General features: G+C 44.9%; 2 protein-coding genes across 6 annotated transcripts in view; both read right to left on the reverse strand.

Annotated features, from left to right (window-relative positions):
- Positions 1 to 4296, reverse strand: part of epb41l4b (erythrocyte membrane protein band 4.1 like 4B) — a 15995-nt gene extending 11699 nt beyond the window's left edge. For all 4 annotated transcript variants that reach the window (XM_042107030.1, XM_042107031.1, XM_042107029.1 and 1 more), the window contains exons 1-5: positions 3620 to 4296; positions 1423 to 1527; positions 1177 to 1219; positions 458 to 536; positions 206 to 250 (exon numbers count right to left, since the gene is read on the reverse strand). In XM_042107030.1, the coding sequence (XP_041962964.1) occupies positions 206 to 250; positions 458 to 536; positions 1177 to 1219; positions 1423 to 1527; positions 3620 to 3865 (518 nt within the window). In that variant the 5' untranslated portion in view covers positions 3866 to 4296. The remainder of the gene's footprint in view (positions 1 to 205; positions 251 to 457; positions 537 to 1176; positions 1220 to 1422; positions 1528 to 3619) is intronic.
- A 159-nt stretch (positions 4297 to 4455) lies between these two features.
- Positions 4456 to 16310, reverse strand: ptpn3 (protein tyrosine phosphatase non-receptor type 3). Of its 2 annotated transcripts, none has more exons than XM_042107021.1 (26): positions 16155 to 16310; positions 14957 to 15123; positions 14668 to 14781; positions 14465 to 14507; positions 14073 to 14151; positions 13583 to 13627; positions 13419 to 13471; positions 12781 to 12898; positions 12474 to 12561; positions 11885 to 11973; positions 11669 to 11732; positions 10924 to 11054; positions 10609 to 10728; positions 10325 to 10438; positions 10126 to 10216; positions 9725 to 9802; positions 9504 to 9560; positions 8355 to 8511; positions 8029 to 8195; positions 7853 to 7943; positions 7679 to 7743; positions 7330 to 7470; positions 6343 to 6471; positions 5549 to 5694; positions 5333 to 5468; positions 4456 to 5249 (listed from the first exon to the last, which is right to left on the reverse strand). In XM_042107021.1, exons 2-26 carry the CDS (start codon positions 15023 to 15025, stop codon positions 5178 to 5180), a joined length of 2457 nt encoding a protein of 818 aa, XP_041962955.1. In that variant the 5' UTR covers positions 15026 to 15123; positions 16155 to 16310; the 3' UTR covers positions 4456 to 5177. The 2 variants fall into 2 exon arrangements, with proteins under 2 accessions (XP_041962955.1, XP_041962956.1); XM_042107022.1 differs by having other exon boundaries at positions 8029 to 8192; positions 16155 to 16309.
- Positions 16311 to 16642: the final 332 nt, after the last annotated feature.

A 16642-nucleotide genomic window follows, 5' to 3' on the forward strand; every position in this document is an offset into this window, starting at 1 on the left:
CAGTGTGTGTGCCTGCATGTCTGATGTGCAGTGTGTGCATGTATATGTGTGTGGTGTGTGTGCATGTATATGTGTGTGGTGTGTGTGCATGTATATGTGTGTGGTGTGTGTGCATGTATATGTGTGTGCAGTGTGTGTGCCTGCATGTCTGATGTGCAGTGTGTGCATGTATATGTGTGTGGTGTATATGCAGCTGTAATCTTACTTGCCAGACAGAATATCTTGTCTCAGCTGCAACACAAAAAGGTACCTGGAAAAACAGAAGAAGAGTCAAACAATTGCACACACACTGGCAAACATGTCATGTTCCACTGAAACACTTTTGACTGTAGCCAAAAGTAGCACAGGTGGTATGACACAAATGCATGCCTGTTTGTGTGTGTGTGTGTGTGTGTGTGTGTGTGCATGTGTGTGTGTGTGTGTGTGTGTGCGTGTGTCATGTTTGTTTATATTTTACCTGGTGAACTCCTCATGCAGGTTGTTGGGTTCTGAAGAGTAAAACTTCACCCTGAAAAACAGGACGAATGGAGGAGCATCTAGGAGGAGCGAGAGAAACAGAGACAGGGTGGGCAGATACAAAACAGGTCAAACCTTACTTTACAAACACTTTCAGACAACTCTGATGCAACACCTTATCTCTCTCTCACACTCTCACACACTCACACACACACACACGCGCGCGCACGCATGCACGTCTACAGACCATGAACACTTTACCCTTTGTTGTAACGGAATTAATTTAGGGTACAACTACAAATGAACAGCCTTAGCTTGGGCACACCACTTACAAACATATCACTCTTGTCACTCTTCCTGTCTCAAGTCCAGAGGGTGTGTCTCTCCCCTGAGGAGAAGAGACACACCCTTGGGGTAAACACACACACACACACACACACACACACACACACACACACACACACACACACACACACACACACACACACACACACACACACACACACAAACCTAAAGAGCTCTACACGTCCAAGCATGCTAGTCACCATGGAGACAACTGATAATGAGCCCAAGGTCATAATGCACCTGCTATTCAATTCACCACACAATACTCTTTATTCTTGTGTGTGTGTGTGTGTGTGTGAGACAGGGAGAAAGAGAGAGAGTGCAAGTGTGTGTGTGTGTGTGTGTATGTGTGTGTATATGTGTATGGCTTCTTACTTCTGATCTGCTTCTTTATGGGCTTAGTCACATCCAACCATTGCTGTGTGAGGGAGTAAACAAAAGCAGGAGCAGGGGGGAGAGGAAGGCAACAGACACATTAGTATGGCAGTGTAGCACTTTCGCCTCCAGCTAATTAAAAAATGAAGGACGGCTCATAGAAAGACTTGTCTCATTCTCTCTTCCAAACACGCTCTCTTTCACTCTCTCTCTCTCACTCTTTCTCTTCCACCCTCTCTCACTCACCGCCACCTGCTCGGGGTCCACATACTGCAGGCCAAAGTAGTCCGACTCCACCAGGTCAAGATGGTAAATGATCTGGTCAAACAGGTCCTGGCCTTTTGACTTTTTCTATTCCACACAAATGCATGTACACACAGACATAGAGAAAGAAAAATACATTAGAAGAGTGGAATGAGGAGATCTCCAAAGTCACTGTGTCGGTGACCACAGTGTCGTTACAGGAGCCTCTCATGGCCTGTGTGATTTAAGTGGATGAGTGGAATTATGTGATGTCTTGAAAAATCACGGCCAGTCTTGTGTGCAAAAAAGCATGTGAGCAGTTGGGGTTGTTAATGAGATTGCATACAGTCTAACTATGTGTAACACACACACACACACACACACACACACACACACACACACACACACACATCATGAGGTTTGTGGAGTACATTAACCCCACTTTGGCCCATCTCATCTGGCTCCCTCTCCCATTACCAGAATGGGCTGTAATGTCTTTGCGTGGGTGAGCGGCGTTAAAAGTGGTCCTGACTCATACTACAATAGTAGGATCTAGCCTACTCCACTCCACCTGCCATTAATACCAGGCCTGTTCGTGTGAAAAGCAACAGCTGGACAAGGAATGAGCTCATGCCACTTTCACAGCATTCTGAACGGCCATTGACAATCAGTGCTTACTATTGACATCTACTTCTCCATTGTGCTTATATCTCATGTCCTGCATGCAACATATCTAGACAATATCAATGCAGCACCAGGCTACAGGAGGAGACGGTCTGGCTGATCCAATTACATTCCGGCCACAATGCTTGCAGTGTTTGTTTTTTACACCTTGGACTGAACATCCTCATCCAGATATCAACAGAAAGCTATCATGGCCTATTATGCTATCACTTCTCTCTCAAGCTCAGGTTTAATCTACAATCCTTTCAAACTCTCTTAACAGACCTCAGTAAACACAGAGATTTGTATGCATTTGGGCATCTATCTCCACTTCAATTCTCTATGTACAGAATGTTGTGTTAAGCCACTGGGCTTCAAGGTTTTCTGCACAAAGTGACCTTGAGCCATGAAAACTTACACAAACAAAATGCCAGACTTGTTTCCTACTTCACTTTGACTTGTCACTTTTCAATCGTTCACTATATTCCAGTCCACTAAAACAGTGGTTCTTAAACTTTTTGTCTGGCGACCCCCCAAAAAACATGGACCCCCTTCTCTCTAACCAGTGGAATTTGGTTTAGAAAGGTTGCGAGATAGGAATTGGAAGCAGAGGCAGAAAATGTATTCTCTCATAGGTAGACAATGTCAACACCAAAGGCATTAATGTCAATGGCAGCCTTTGACTAAAAACCTTTAGAAAAATGTCTTCAATCCAGACTGCAAATCATTTTGCGACCCCTCCAATATTCTTGGCGACCCACCTGGGGGTTCCGACTTGCAGTTTAAGAACCACTGCACTAAAACTCCAGTCTTTCCCTCTTCCTGTCCCTCACTCTCAGTATCTAGCCCTCTCCTTCACCTTCATTTTTCCTTTAAAAATAGACTTGGGATCCTTACAGGAAGGCTGGATTTGGGACACACCTTAGGGGAGTGGCTATAATTGTGTGTGTATGTGTGAGAGTGTGTGTGTGTGTGTGTGTGTGTGTGTGTGTGTATGTATGTGTGTGTGTTTGTGGCCAAACTGTTTTCTTATGTAAGAATATAACAATGTCAAAAAAGAAAAACAACACACAGAGCCTTATGAAAGCTTAAAAGCCCTGAAAGTTCCCTCTTCTGTGAAAATGTTCCCTGCAAAGAGGAATGCTGCTGCCTGGGGTTTCGAGCATGCTCCCTCACTCCTGACACACATACACACTCACATGCACAATCCTGGCTGCATTCCTGGCAGGAAGCACACGGCAGGCTGGCAGGTCTACTGGCCCCAGCGCTGCCAAAAGCCCCTCCACACACACACACACACACACACACTCTTGCTCTATGTTTTCTTGTCCGTATGCGCGAGCCTACAGGTGATTGGCTCGAGAGGAGGAAGTGGGATCGAGGACCGGACCGCGAGACCATCTGTCCTCCACCGGAACCCTCCCGCAGATTCCCTGCCTCCAGCCAACCACAAACACACACGCAAACAGAGAGACTACACATACAAAAAGTTCATTTCAATTAGTAAAGACGACTTAAAGGTTAAGAAACCACTCACCGACAGTTCCACGTTCACGTCTGAACCGTCCAGTAACAACACGCGACAGGTTATTGTTGAGGTAGTGCCCCCAGCCGCAGGGATGTGGACAAGTGTTCCTCCGCTTACCACAACGGGTGGATGGATCACCTGCTGCTGGTGTTTCTGTCCGGAGCCGCTCCCCCCTCGACCATCCAGCTCGTCCACAGTAGTGCGGGGCCGCCGCCGTGAACGCCGACTGAATGTCCTGCGCAGGAAACCCATCATCTTCCCCGCGAGACCAAGTACTGTCCCGGTGTCACCGAGCCAGTGTCTCCCGGAAACCCGGGAGACTCCAGTAGACTTGTCTCACTCACACACAGAGAGACACACACACACAGCTGGCCAGACGGAGACACGCACTCTCACCCAGGCACCTTGTAGTGATTTCTCCACCGCAATCTCTGTGGTTCACCAGCTCACTCCTGGTAGGCTATCCCGCGGAGGATTTGTCCGCATGTGGCGTTCAGAGAGCGGATTACAGATCTGCCCGAAATCAGGCTGGCTTGTCGTTAATTCCAACCGTGTGCCCGCGCGTGAGTTACACCCAAGCAGCTGTTTCTGTTTGTATGTCCCCTTCCACTCGTATCACGGACTGAAACCTCGCGCAGGTAAAAGTCAACCGGAGGAACTGGCCGAACGGCATGTTGCGCGCCTGCGTCAGATTTTCAAGCAAAGAAACTTTTTTTTCTTTGTCGCGTGCTGGGTCGGTATCGGTGAAGCAGCGCGCTCTGCCGGTTAACCAGGCGACAGTGGTGTGCATGAATGTATTTGTGTGTTTACGTGGTATTTAAAAAAAGATTACATCATTCTAGTAGTTGTACCATATTGATTTTATTGGCAGAAATTAAACATTTTTTTATTGTGCACCAGGGATTGTTACTGAGGTCATAGTTCTAGTGTTTCTTTTTCTGTGTAAGAAAAGAGACATCGAAGAGAGCCCTTATCAATCAAATAATCAAATCAAACATGCAATCATCCAAAACACTTTCCCGTTTAGCATTCTCCGCTTCTTGAGTGAGATGGTCTCTGTGCCAAAACATGGAGAGATGGCTAAGAAACAAATGTGACATGAAAGAATGAATTGCAAAATATTTTGCTTCTCAGTTGAAGGAATGTGACATGAAGGAATGAATTGCAAAATATTTTGCTTCTCAGTTGACAACAGATGGGTGTGTGTGTGTGGATAATTAAGTTAACATTTGAACCCCTATATGTCTATGATATTATACAGACTTTGAAACAAAACACATTCCACTGTGTATGTGCTACTTCTGATGATGCTCTTATGACTTCCCACAACAGCAAATTAGGATGTGCAGGTATTTCTCACTGTTCTCTCTAGTGTGTGTGTGTGTGTGTGTGTGTGTGTGTGTAGCAGTAGTAGTCGTAGTCAAAGTGCTCTCTGGCTCTCTAATGCGTATTCGGACCATCACTACATTTAATTTATTATATTATATTAAGAAGCACTTATTTATACAAAAAAACATCTACAGCAGCTTTGGTCATCGCTTTCGCTCCACGCCCCTCAAGGCCCCTCTCAGTGTCCAGGTGTTTTGTGCTTGTCTCTGTAAACCTTCAAGATTGCCTCGCACACAAATCGGAACTGGCACTGAAAGAGAAAAAAAACAACAATATAAAACACAAACAAATGTACAACTTTTTGAACATCACAAGTGTGTACACCATGCATACCGGTGTTTGGACCATCATAGCTCTCTGCTCTCTCAGAGACTGGACAATCTGGAGTGGACACACAGGTTCGCCTGCCTCCATCTGCATCAGCGCTGTTTCCATGGTGATGAGGACACCTGTCCGTCCGATCCCTGCGCTGCTCAAACAATATCATGTGACAGTGAGAATGTGTGTTTAGGGCGGGCAGTTAATGAGTGGATTTGGACATGTCCTTACCTGCAGTGGACCATCAGTGGGCCCATCCTTTTGTTTCGCCTGCGCATAGACTGGATGAAGTCGAGGAAATCAGAGGCGTCGTCTGGGGTACCATGATCCGGCCAGGCCACGTATTGCAGGTGAGTAACAGAGCGCTGCTCATCAGTCTGGTATGGGGAAAATGAGAGAGAGAGAGAGAGAGAGAGAGAGAAATCCTAGTAAACAAGGGTATGTTTGTGTGTGAATACCAGTATTTCCCCTGTGTGTGTGTGTGTGTGTGTGTGTCTGTGTGTGTGTGTGAGCCAGTATTTCGCCTGTGTGTGTGTGTGTGTGTGTGTGTGTGTGTGTGTCTGTGTGTCTGTGTGTGAGCCAGTATTTCCCCTGTGTGTGTGTGTGTGTGTGTGCCAGTATTTCCCCTGTGTGTGTGTGTGTGTGTGTGTCTGTGTGTGTGTGTGTGTGTGTGTGTGTGTGTGTCTGTGTGTCTGTGTGTGAGCCAGTATTTCCCCTGTGTGTGTGTGTGTGTGTGTGCCAGTATTTCCCCTGTGTGTGTGTGTGTGTGTGTGTGTCTGTGTGTGTGTGTGAGCCAGTATTTCGCCTGTGTGTGTGTGTGTGTGTGTGTGTGTGTGTCTGTGTGTGTGTCTGTGTGTGAGCCAGTATTTCCCCTGTGTGTGTGTGTGTGTGTGTGCCAGTATTTCCCCTGTGTGTGTGTGTGTGTGTGTGTGTGTGTGCCAGTATTTCCCCTGTGTGTGTGTGTGTGTGTGTGTGTGTGTGTGTGTGTGCGCCAGTATTTCCTCTTTGTGTGGGTGTGTGTTTACCAGTGTGTTTGTGAGTGTGAACTCTCGGGTGACGTAGGTCAGGTTGCCTTCCTCTGAGTGGCAGCACACCTGCAGGTTGCTGTATTCCCTCACCTCTGGGGGGTGTGGCCAGTACTGGTGGCACTTGGTCTGGAGCAGACACAGGGGTTTAGGGAGGAGGCAGCAGTTCAACAGTCAACTCCTACAGCAACACCAACCAGCTCAAAACACTTAGTCCAACCATTTTACCAGCTCTACAAGTGCTATCCATCTTATATGGATTGTCATACTCTCCAATATCAAAAGGAGATTAAATATTTCCTTTGGATTTCCTGTACATTGTTGATAATTACCCAGTAAACTTTGAGACTATCCTGCCCTCTCAGACATTTAGAGGTAAACCGTCTGACCACAACCACAGTGGTCTAAGTTTCAGCCACAGCCCCTGGCTTCCTCTGCACGTCGTTCACATCAAGATGTGAAACTAACACCATGTAGCAGTTGCTCACTAGACTGACTCATTTCCACCACTACCAATATGTAATGGCTCTTTTCAGCAACACAGTCATATTTATCACACTCACATCTATTTCTGTTTAGATACTTCTGTTTATGTTCCCTATCAACAGCTAACAGTGAACAGTTAAAATGATTTGTGGCAATGATATTCACAAATTGAACTCTTTGAAATGTCCATCACCATAATGTCTAATACTTAGTCTGTTTGTGTAAATGAGAATAACTTCAAATAATTGTTTTGTCTTGTTCATAACTTTTGATCATAGACATTCATGAGTATGATTATTGTGTCCAGAATAATGTAGCATGTAATTAGAATGTGTAAAAGTACATTTCACATGTGACTAATTAGGTTATAATATACAGGTAACATAAATAATTCCGTTTTTATAAACAGGCAAGTGTGTGCATACATTTTCAATAATATCTATACACATTTGTGTGTGTGTGTGTGTGTGTGTGTGAGTGTGTGTGTGTGTGTCTACTCACCCGCCCTCTCTCGGTGAGTGTGGTGAGCATGATGATGTGCGTGCTGTTCTGCTCCCATACACACCTCCAGAAGTGTGTGCAGGTGGCTGGTAGTGGCCCCTGAGCAGCAATGTAGCGCAACACCCCGCCACCTGGCTCCGTCTACATAAACACAAAACACACACGCGCGCAAACAAACAAACCCATTTCTCAACCTATTCCATGCAAGTTGCGACAGGGACTGTGAGTGGGAATGTTTACGTGAGTCCCAGTCGGTGAGTCAGAGACAGAGCAGGCCACTGAGTGTCATGTAGGGGCCTGTGAGTGCATTCCTGGAATTTGTGGGTGGTATGCATTTGAGTGCAGCTACCTTCACATGATTGGCGTTGATGTAGTCATCACTGTCTCCCTTTAATACCACTCTGGTGATGTCGTCTACAGGAGACAGAGTCCAAGTCATGGATGTGACCATGAATGAGACTGCATCAAATGACTAGGTGCTATCAAATGAGGGTGTGAGAGTGCACAGCAAGCTGTGACTTACATGGCAAAACATCCTTATAACGATTCTTCTCTGTGTTCTCCGGCAACCTTGCACTTGTGTACGTGAGCCCAGGTTTTCTTCTGTATAGTTTCTGTGGGCAGACAGAGAAGCCGGTGATGAACACAGCAGTGGTCAATCTCTCATATTTACACACCCTCGGTCACACCCTGGCTCACTTCAAACTGCATCAGTAAAGTCCCGGTCATTACACCCCTCTCCAGTCTGCTCATCGAGTCCTCCAGGCTCTGTCCTGGCGCTTGATTGGCTGTCTCAGAGATGTCCCCGAGCATAGAAAGGCCAAGGTCAATCTGGAGCGAGGGGACAGCACGGAGGGTGACACCTGCTGACACACACAGGCACACAGGCACACACACACACACACACACACCAAATATATAAGAGGTCTGTAAACTATGTCATATAGCTAGTTCTTACAAGTGTGTGTGTGTGTGTGTGTGTGTGTGTGTGTGTGTGTGTGTGTGTGTGCGCGCGCACGTGTTACCTCGGCGGCGCAGCAGCAGTGTGAGGTGATTGGTGTGTGTTTCCCGGCTGGCCCGGATGAACATGACCACCTGCTGATGTGTGTGTTCTGATACATCCCTTCCGTTCACCAGGACCAACTCATCCCCCACACACACCGCCGGGGTGCACTGGGCCGCCTAGAAACACACACACACCGAGACATATTGGACATGGTATGCAATGCGCACATGCACATAAAGAAACATTTGACTTTCCTTTAGGAAGGCAGAACAGGTAGATAATACATGCAGTCACTGACAAGCGCTCTCTTGCTGTCATTGATACACGCAATGTAGGGTTTGCCCAAATGAAAACAAAAACGATGCAAACATGGGATCAAAACGAGAAGCTTTACTGACAAAACACAGATATAGAACTAGAACTAAAATGCAAGAAACAGCAGTGTGCGCGCAAACAAAGACTGGCAAAATACTAGTATAGGAGACATGAAGGTTTATATATACTGGGGATAACAGGACACAGGTGAAGACAATGAATCTATCCACAAGTTTCCAGGGGGTGCTGCTGTAAAGAAGAAAATGGGTAAAACTTCTGGTGAGGCGGTGGAAGTAGTATACCTATGGTATTTTGTGTGCTAATTAGTGAAGAAGTATTTCTCGGATTATTAATTACTGTGTAGAGTAGCAAACCTTTATGAGAGATGTCGTTACGGAGTTCAGGGACAACATGTTGCTGTTTGTGGTTGTACATATAACTGGACTAAGTGGCTAAAATACTTTTTAGAAACATAAGCCTAAAACTAAATCAGAGTGTTCCTGCCGATGATGGTGCAGTTTCCATCGCCTCCCACAAGACGACAGATCAAAAAGAATTTGTCTGAAAAACTTCAACTTATAAAAGCCCCATCAAACACGTCCCACTCATTATACTGAGAAGCGGATATTGTGCCTATTTTTGATGCAAGGCCTCATGGGATGTAGGAAACTTGTGGATAATCAGGGACTGAACTAGACTCAGATGAGGGGCGGAGACAGGGACAAGGGAGAGAAGCACATGGCACAGGACACAGGAAGTACACAAAAAGCTACACAGTGGAATACAAAATCAATGTATTGGCTAGGGAAACAGGACAAGACCCTTACAGCAAAGACAAATCATTAAACATTACCGGGGAGTCTGGGTTCACATGCGATATGACAAGAGGCATCTTCTGATCCACACCTCCCTGGAAAACAAAAATAATATTTTGCAAATAGTTTCTACCGTTCATATAAATTACACCGGCACATATCTGGCTTTCTGATTACCGCTAATTGCACTCACTTATTCAGTTCAATCAAATGTATCCCACTGACACCAATGCTAGTGTCATCCAGGACACACACTTACTTTGACGTTGAACCCAAATTTGCCATCTGGGTCAGGGCTTATTCTCACCAACAACAAATCACCATCCATCACCAGCCCCTACAACACACCCAGCACTGGAATGATGAAGGGCTCTAGAAGTAAGCTCTGATGAACTATACATACATATACATGTAAGACACACACACACACACACACGCGCACACACACACGCACACACACACACGCACACACACACACACACACTTTAACTCATTACAGCAATCTAATGGGTTGTCTGGTGTCCCAGTGTGAAAAGAGAGGGGAGAGTGTGTATACACACACACACACACACACACACACACACACACACACACACACAGACACACACACAGACACACACACAGACACACACACAGACAGACACACAGACAGACACACACCTTCTCCCAGGGTGACTCCTCTTCCTCCCCAGTGATGACTTCATCATGTTGGGGCGTGAGAGTGCTGGAAGTGTTATCGTCTTGAACTTTCCTTTGCCATGACAACCATCAGATTAAAATTGACTACACTGACCGAAGGCCTTTATTAATGTATGAGCATGTAATGAAAACATGGCATGACAGGTGTGTGGACACATACCTGTACGTGTAAAACACTTCTTCAGTCTCCGTTCCATCACTCGTCTCACCGGTCAGGTTATCGACAGAGGATGGCCGTGGCTTGTGTACGTCATGCCTCATGCGTGGACTCCGCCTTCAGAAGGGAAGAGTTCAGCGGTGGCGTTGAAGTGCGCAGGAGCGCAGGGTGCACATGTGGACACAGAGAGCAGTGCGTCAGCACACAGCCAGATCAGGAGATTTAGGAGTGTGAGGGAGAGGATGGGTGGGGGGGATGGGTGTGGGGGGGGGGTTCTGTTGTCATACCAGGTGGGTGTGCTTGGAGGAGATCTGGAGGGGAGGCTCTGCGTCTCCAGGTGTTCACTTGAGCCAGTCTTCAGAGCCGAGTCCCATAGCTTGCCAGTCACAAGTCTGCGGTACAGTGGCCTTCAAAACAAACACACACACACACACACACACACACAAGAACAATGGAATGAATATGGAGAGAATTACTAACTAATTAAATAAAACAAAACAAATTAAATCAGAACTATCATGCACAACTACGCTTGTGTTACTCACTCTAACTCAGTGTGGCTGGGTATGAGTATGGGTATGGGTGTGTAAGTGTATACATACCTGGATGTGGGTGCTGTGTGTGTGTTCCTGTGTTGGTAAAACGTGTGATGGTCCACACACGATCTCCAGAGGATTTTACAGTTACGAGAACTCTGCATGCAGACAGATACCACTTGCTCTCCCACCTCTCCCTACACACACACACACCAAAACACAATACCATGTTCTTATGTATACATCATGCAATTTTGAGTACAGATTCTCAGTGGTAACATGCACTCCAACGTGTATTGGCTCAGTTGTTCTGCTTATGTTTCTGAGCTCCAGTAAAGTTACATTTACAGCTAGAATCAATAAGAAAAGCCATACTAACCATGAACTATCTAACTGGTTTGCTTAATTGCATGTAATAACACATATAACTATTATACCAATGTGGTTGTTTTGTGCAGATGACTAAAACATTCACTTCCTCTTTAGATTTGAATACAGCCTCGATAAGCTGGTTAATTTTAGAGGGCCATCTCCCTCAGTCTCACACCATAATAACAACAGTTTTTTTCCCCAGAAGCACTTTGGCAGAGTACTGTGACAAGCATGTTCTATTACATGAAATCCCATCATGTATGTACAATATAAGTACATGGTAGTACACATTGTTACCCAGTTTGGTATACTATACTTCATGGTTTAGATACACTGTAACAAGGGCACTGTCCTTTAAAGTGTTATCAACGTTTTCTTACACAGACTGAGAATATACACAACACTGAAATACAAGGACATCTCTGCTTATCTGACATACATGTTTTCTTCGAAGGTGTATGCAGAATCTTTTCCTTTTGAATGAAATCTTGATTATGTTTATCCTGCAAAACAAAACTCTATTAAGACTAGAGATAGATGGATGCCCCTTCTCCACACACTCACTCTCTCTCTCATACACACACACCACACACACACACACACACACACACATGAAAATCACAACAATTAAGCATGAAGGGGAACTATGACTCACCAAGGGAAAAAACTGGTGCAGATCAGATTACAGAACAAAGCCACGCCTCCCGAGGCAATGCCCACCCATAGGGTGGACTTACTCTCATCCTGAGGGTACAGATAAAAAGAACATTTAAGTGTTTAGCAGACACTTTGATCCAAAATGACTTACAGAATATAATATGAGAACAGTAACAGTTGCAAAATAATGCAAATAAGGTTTCTTCCTATTTAAAGGGAGTTCTTCCTTGGGGTACATTCCTGCATAGGATAACTTTAAACTACGAATTAAACCAAAACTGAAACACATAGAATAGATCTTGAGTGTATAACACAAGGCTTGAACATATTTTTGCTTATTCTCATCCAAAGTGTAGCCTATGGAACAGCTAAGGACAGGTGCCGAAAGTTATCTTACAATCTGCAAAAAAAAAATAAACAAGGCAATATAAGAAGTGGCCTAGTTACCACTACAATGGTTAATCTCCTTCTCCATTTTTGATGCATGCAGCGTGGGCGTTGTTGTTGATTAACAAAAGTGGGAGGGCCCACAGCCCCCTGGCCCCCTTGCCTCCGGCGCCAGCCTGAGTGTGTGTGTGCTGTTTTACCTTTGCAACATGTAGCTCCACTCCATAGAGTTCCAGCGTTCTAGCTGTGTTCAAAAAGCAAAGCTCGGCTTCACACTGAGAGAGGCCCCTGTGGTTGGATGCACACAAACGCATGTATGTATATGAATGATCACACAGCCACAAACCAGAGGAAATCACCTTGCAATTAAATTATAGAAAAAATATGTCCTTATGCATATACATTTGTATTAGGGAATAATAACAATGGTGTGTGTGTGTGTGTGTGTGTGTGTGTGTTGGGGAGAGGAGTTACTGACCAGGTGCATGCATGGGCATGCATGAATACCTATGTTGTGGATGCAGTGCTTCTACTTTCAGGAGGAAATCCTCATTCTGTTCAGGTAGAAAGTGAGCCTTGCTCAGGTACCCTGATGGAGTCTCAGGTTTGTGGTCTCCAAGCTCCGCTGTCAATCATAGAAAGAGAGTGCCGTGAGGCCTGATGGCTGATTTGATTCCCGTCATCAATTACTTGTACTGTATGGGTCCATTAGTATACATTCCATAGCATGTGAATGCATGTCGGGAGTGCGCTCTTAATTGGCTGACTGAGCAAACTAAATTGGATTAAGTGAGCTTCCTTTATCAAGGCTTTGTTACAGTTGTGTAAAACCCCATAGACACAGAAGCTTTTTAGGAATAGATGTCTGCTGCGTGCCAAAAAAGGGGTCAGCCACAGGTTCCACGCAACTGACCGAGAGATCCTTTAGACCAACCTCCAGTACTACACTAGATCATACCAGATATGACCTAAAGGAACAGTGGATACAGTACTGGCACCAATAGTTTACCTAACTTGGCTGATTTAATACCTGATTACTCTTAATCCATTTGAGCAAGGTGTGTGTGTGTGTGTGTGTGTGAGAGAGAGAGAGATAGAGAGAGACAGAAAGAGAGAGAGAGAGAAAAAAAGAGAGAGAGACTCACACTGAACTGCATACGAGGCAAGAACCACAGCAGAACTGAGAGGACATTTCAATCTGTAACATGCACAGAATAGTTAGTACACTGGCCCACTCTACAAACACATACACACAAATATGTAAAATAAAGTCAAAAGCCAGTTGAGCCAGTATGTCTGATTGTGTTACCTGCCCTCTTGAATATCTCTCTTAATCTGCAGGAAATAGAAATGCCTGAAAGTAAAAATATAGTAAATATATATGAAATATACTTTCAACAAGTTAAGAACACAGCAACAAAACAACAACAACACAACCACACACAAATATACTTAGAAACTCATCCTGCTGTGAAGATAACAAAAAAGAGGGCAATCACACACACACACACACACACACACACACACACACACACACACACACACACACACACACACACACACACACACACACACACACACACACACATCTCCTCTATAGATGGGGTTGTCCAGTGTTGTTTGATTTTATTTTCATTTCAAATTTTGAGCAAATGTTCATCTTTAAGTTAATATCAAATTAACAACTGTCAGTGGATGTGTCAAAGTCTCTTAATCCAAATCCATTCATTGTCTGGATAAATAAACTTGACTTGATATTAAAGTTTACAGTACTGATAATTGATCAGTAGTAAGCTCACCTGGTTTGCTCATGTTGCAAGGAATTTGGATCAGAAACAAAGAAGCGAACTCTAAAACTCAAGAAGAATGGCGATGGGCCTGCAGAAGAGAGGAAGAGAGAGAAAGAAAGAAAGAGAGATCTAATATAATTTTGCAGAACAATACAGAATTATTGCATTGTCTTTTTTATATTTAACTAAGGAAGGCTAACACTAAGATGAGGACAGATTAAGAACACCTCTGTAGGTCAGGATGACTAAGAGCAGACTTTTGAGCAGAGCTCATTTGGTGAGGTAAGAATCTGCTGTGAGCCTCCCTGAGGCCTCTGGTGGCATTCAGATATGATGATGAAACTGCGGGGCTAGCCTTGGGTACGACATACCACCACCAATGCAAGGCAGCTCTTGCTCACCTTTCAACTGCTTCTTCAGGGGTTTGTTCTGCTCCAGCCACCTCTACAGAGAGCACAAACATATTTCAGTTATAAAGTGCACACACATTCACACGTCACATTTACATACTCACACGTGCATCCACAAATGTAAATACACATGCTGAACTCAACTAAAATTGACTAAGACACGGGCAGGCCCTCACACTTAAAAGTGCTCTTACCGGCGAAGTCTCTCTGAGTGTGTTCTCTGATATAAGCAGGCTGTAGTAGTGAGTGTCCTGCACAGCCAGCTGTGCACAGACAGCGCTGAACAGGGCAGAGCCATCCTGCTGTTTCTGTGAGGAAAGAGAGGGGGGGGGGGGAAACCCTCAGGACTTTTGACAGAATACACACCAGTCAAAAACAGCATTCTAATTTGACTTCAGACCAAATGTTTAGCTGTGAGAAGGGAGGAGGGGGGAGAGCGAAAGAGAGGGAAGGGGGGAGAGAGAGACCAAGAGAGAGACTTACATTGACATGGAAGGTATGTGTGTCACCATCAGGAAAGAGCACCACACAGAGCAGCTCTGCTAATGGCATTAGTGTTGAGTTGGAGAAGGTGTCAGAGAAACGGGGACAATGCTTGTGATGGTGCAACACCAATCGTGCACTCCAGCTGGATGGCCACAATCTCACACCTAAAAAACCCCCCCCATATTTTCATTAACGGAGGCATGTTTACACCACCCCCATCCGTCGCATACAGAAAGAAAGACACTCTGTTGCTTTCCAGAATAGTCCCACCCCCCGTAGGATAGTTATCTGAGCAAGCTTTTGCATTAATGCCGACAAAGTTCGTGACTTTGCATTAAAGCTGTTAAACTTCCACAAACTAATGGGCTCATGCACCTAACAAGCGTGCTTCCACAGAGGAACACACAGCGTTAGCGGAAAATAACCCATAGCTTTCTTGTGAAATTACTCAGATATGCCACACCCACCTCAAAATGTCAAAGATGCTCAACAACATGAACAGTCCAATAAGAAAAAGATGAAGGCTGATATTAGAAACAATTGTTGTAAAGCGTAGAATATCTGGGCTGTCAACGCACTCGCCAAGCAACCCAATAACTAGACCGCGCTTACTTCGGTCGACATCGAGTCCCTTCAGCCAAAGAGCGAATCCTAAGTTATAGAACCTGTGCAGTTAAGCGTTGTGGCGAATCACGGAGATCTATTTGTAACTATATAATATATCCTAGTCTAAATCACAGTAAGACTGATTGGTATAGCTTACATGTATTGTAAAAAGTTCTTGTTTTGGGTTTTGACAATCTGGATCGTCACTGAGAGAATCCTCTTTCCTTGTGGTTTCTAAAGAAGCTATTCAGCATTACTCATCGTGAAAAACTTTAGGGCGTGCATTCATCTGAACTCTAGAGTTCAGTAGCCTATGTGTTCAGAGTGACTAGATCATCTTAGAGAATTAAACTGACGTCGCGGCTTCGGCAGGCTGCTTGACGTTCCTTTGGGTTAAGCACAAAAGTCGGTACTGGGTTTCCATGACAGGGTGTAACCGGGCATTACCTGAAGTTATTACTTTAGGTGTAACCCATGACTAAGCGCACGATTTAAGAAACTTCTCAAACACACATTTGCGAGAAGTGTGTTCAGCATACGTATAGGAATAGTCCATAATGTCGAAATCGTTTTAAGGAACTGTGCCTACCTGATTGTTCTGCCTCGAACTAGTTCTTATTTCGTGCGTAGAGTTAATGCTTCCATGTTGGGAGAGCCAATGGTGCAGGTGAGACATCCGGAAGTGAGTGTTATTGTGTTGTGGTTTGTTTGTTTCGTTCGTGCCCTATCGCAGCAGTGGCACTCCGCCCCTTCTAGGCAAATCTTCACGCGAGTTCTCTGTTAACGCAAGCGCGGTTTTGCTGCGTGTACCGCAGGCGCGATTGGCTTAAAGGCTTCTGTACAGGTGTCATACTTGAAACAGTCGAGACAAAAAAACGAAACGACAGACCTATAGGCGACTTTGCCATGTCTGGATGGGACTCTTTCTAAGCCACATTTCTCGCGCATCATATTCTTAGCTATGTAACCTAAGGACTGCCAATGGAATGGAACAGTAGCCCGTTACGCGCTATCAATCGCGTTCAGTTCGACCTCAACTAGCCTATGTATTGATACAAGTAAGGAATGTAGGCTTAG

This window comes from Alosa sapidissima, chromosome 10 (genome assembly GCF_018492685.1).
Source record: "Alosa sapidissima isolate fAloSap1 chromosome 10, fAloSap1.pri, whole genome shotgun sequence".
Lineage (NCBI taxonomy): Eukaryota > Metazoa > Chordata > Actinopteri > Clupeiformes > Clupeidae > Alosa > Alosa sapidissima.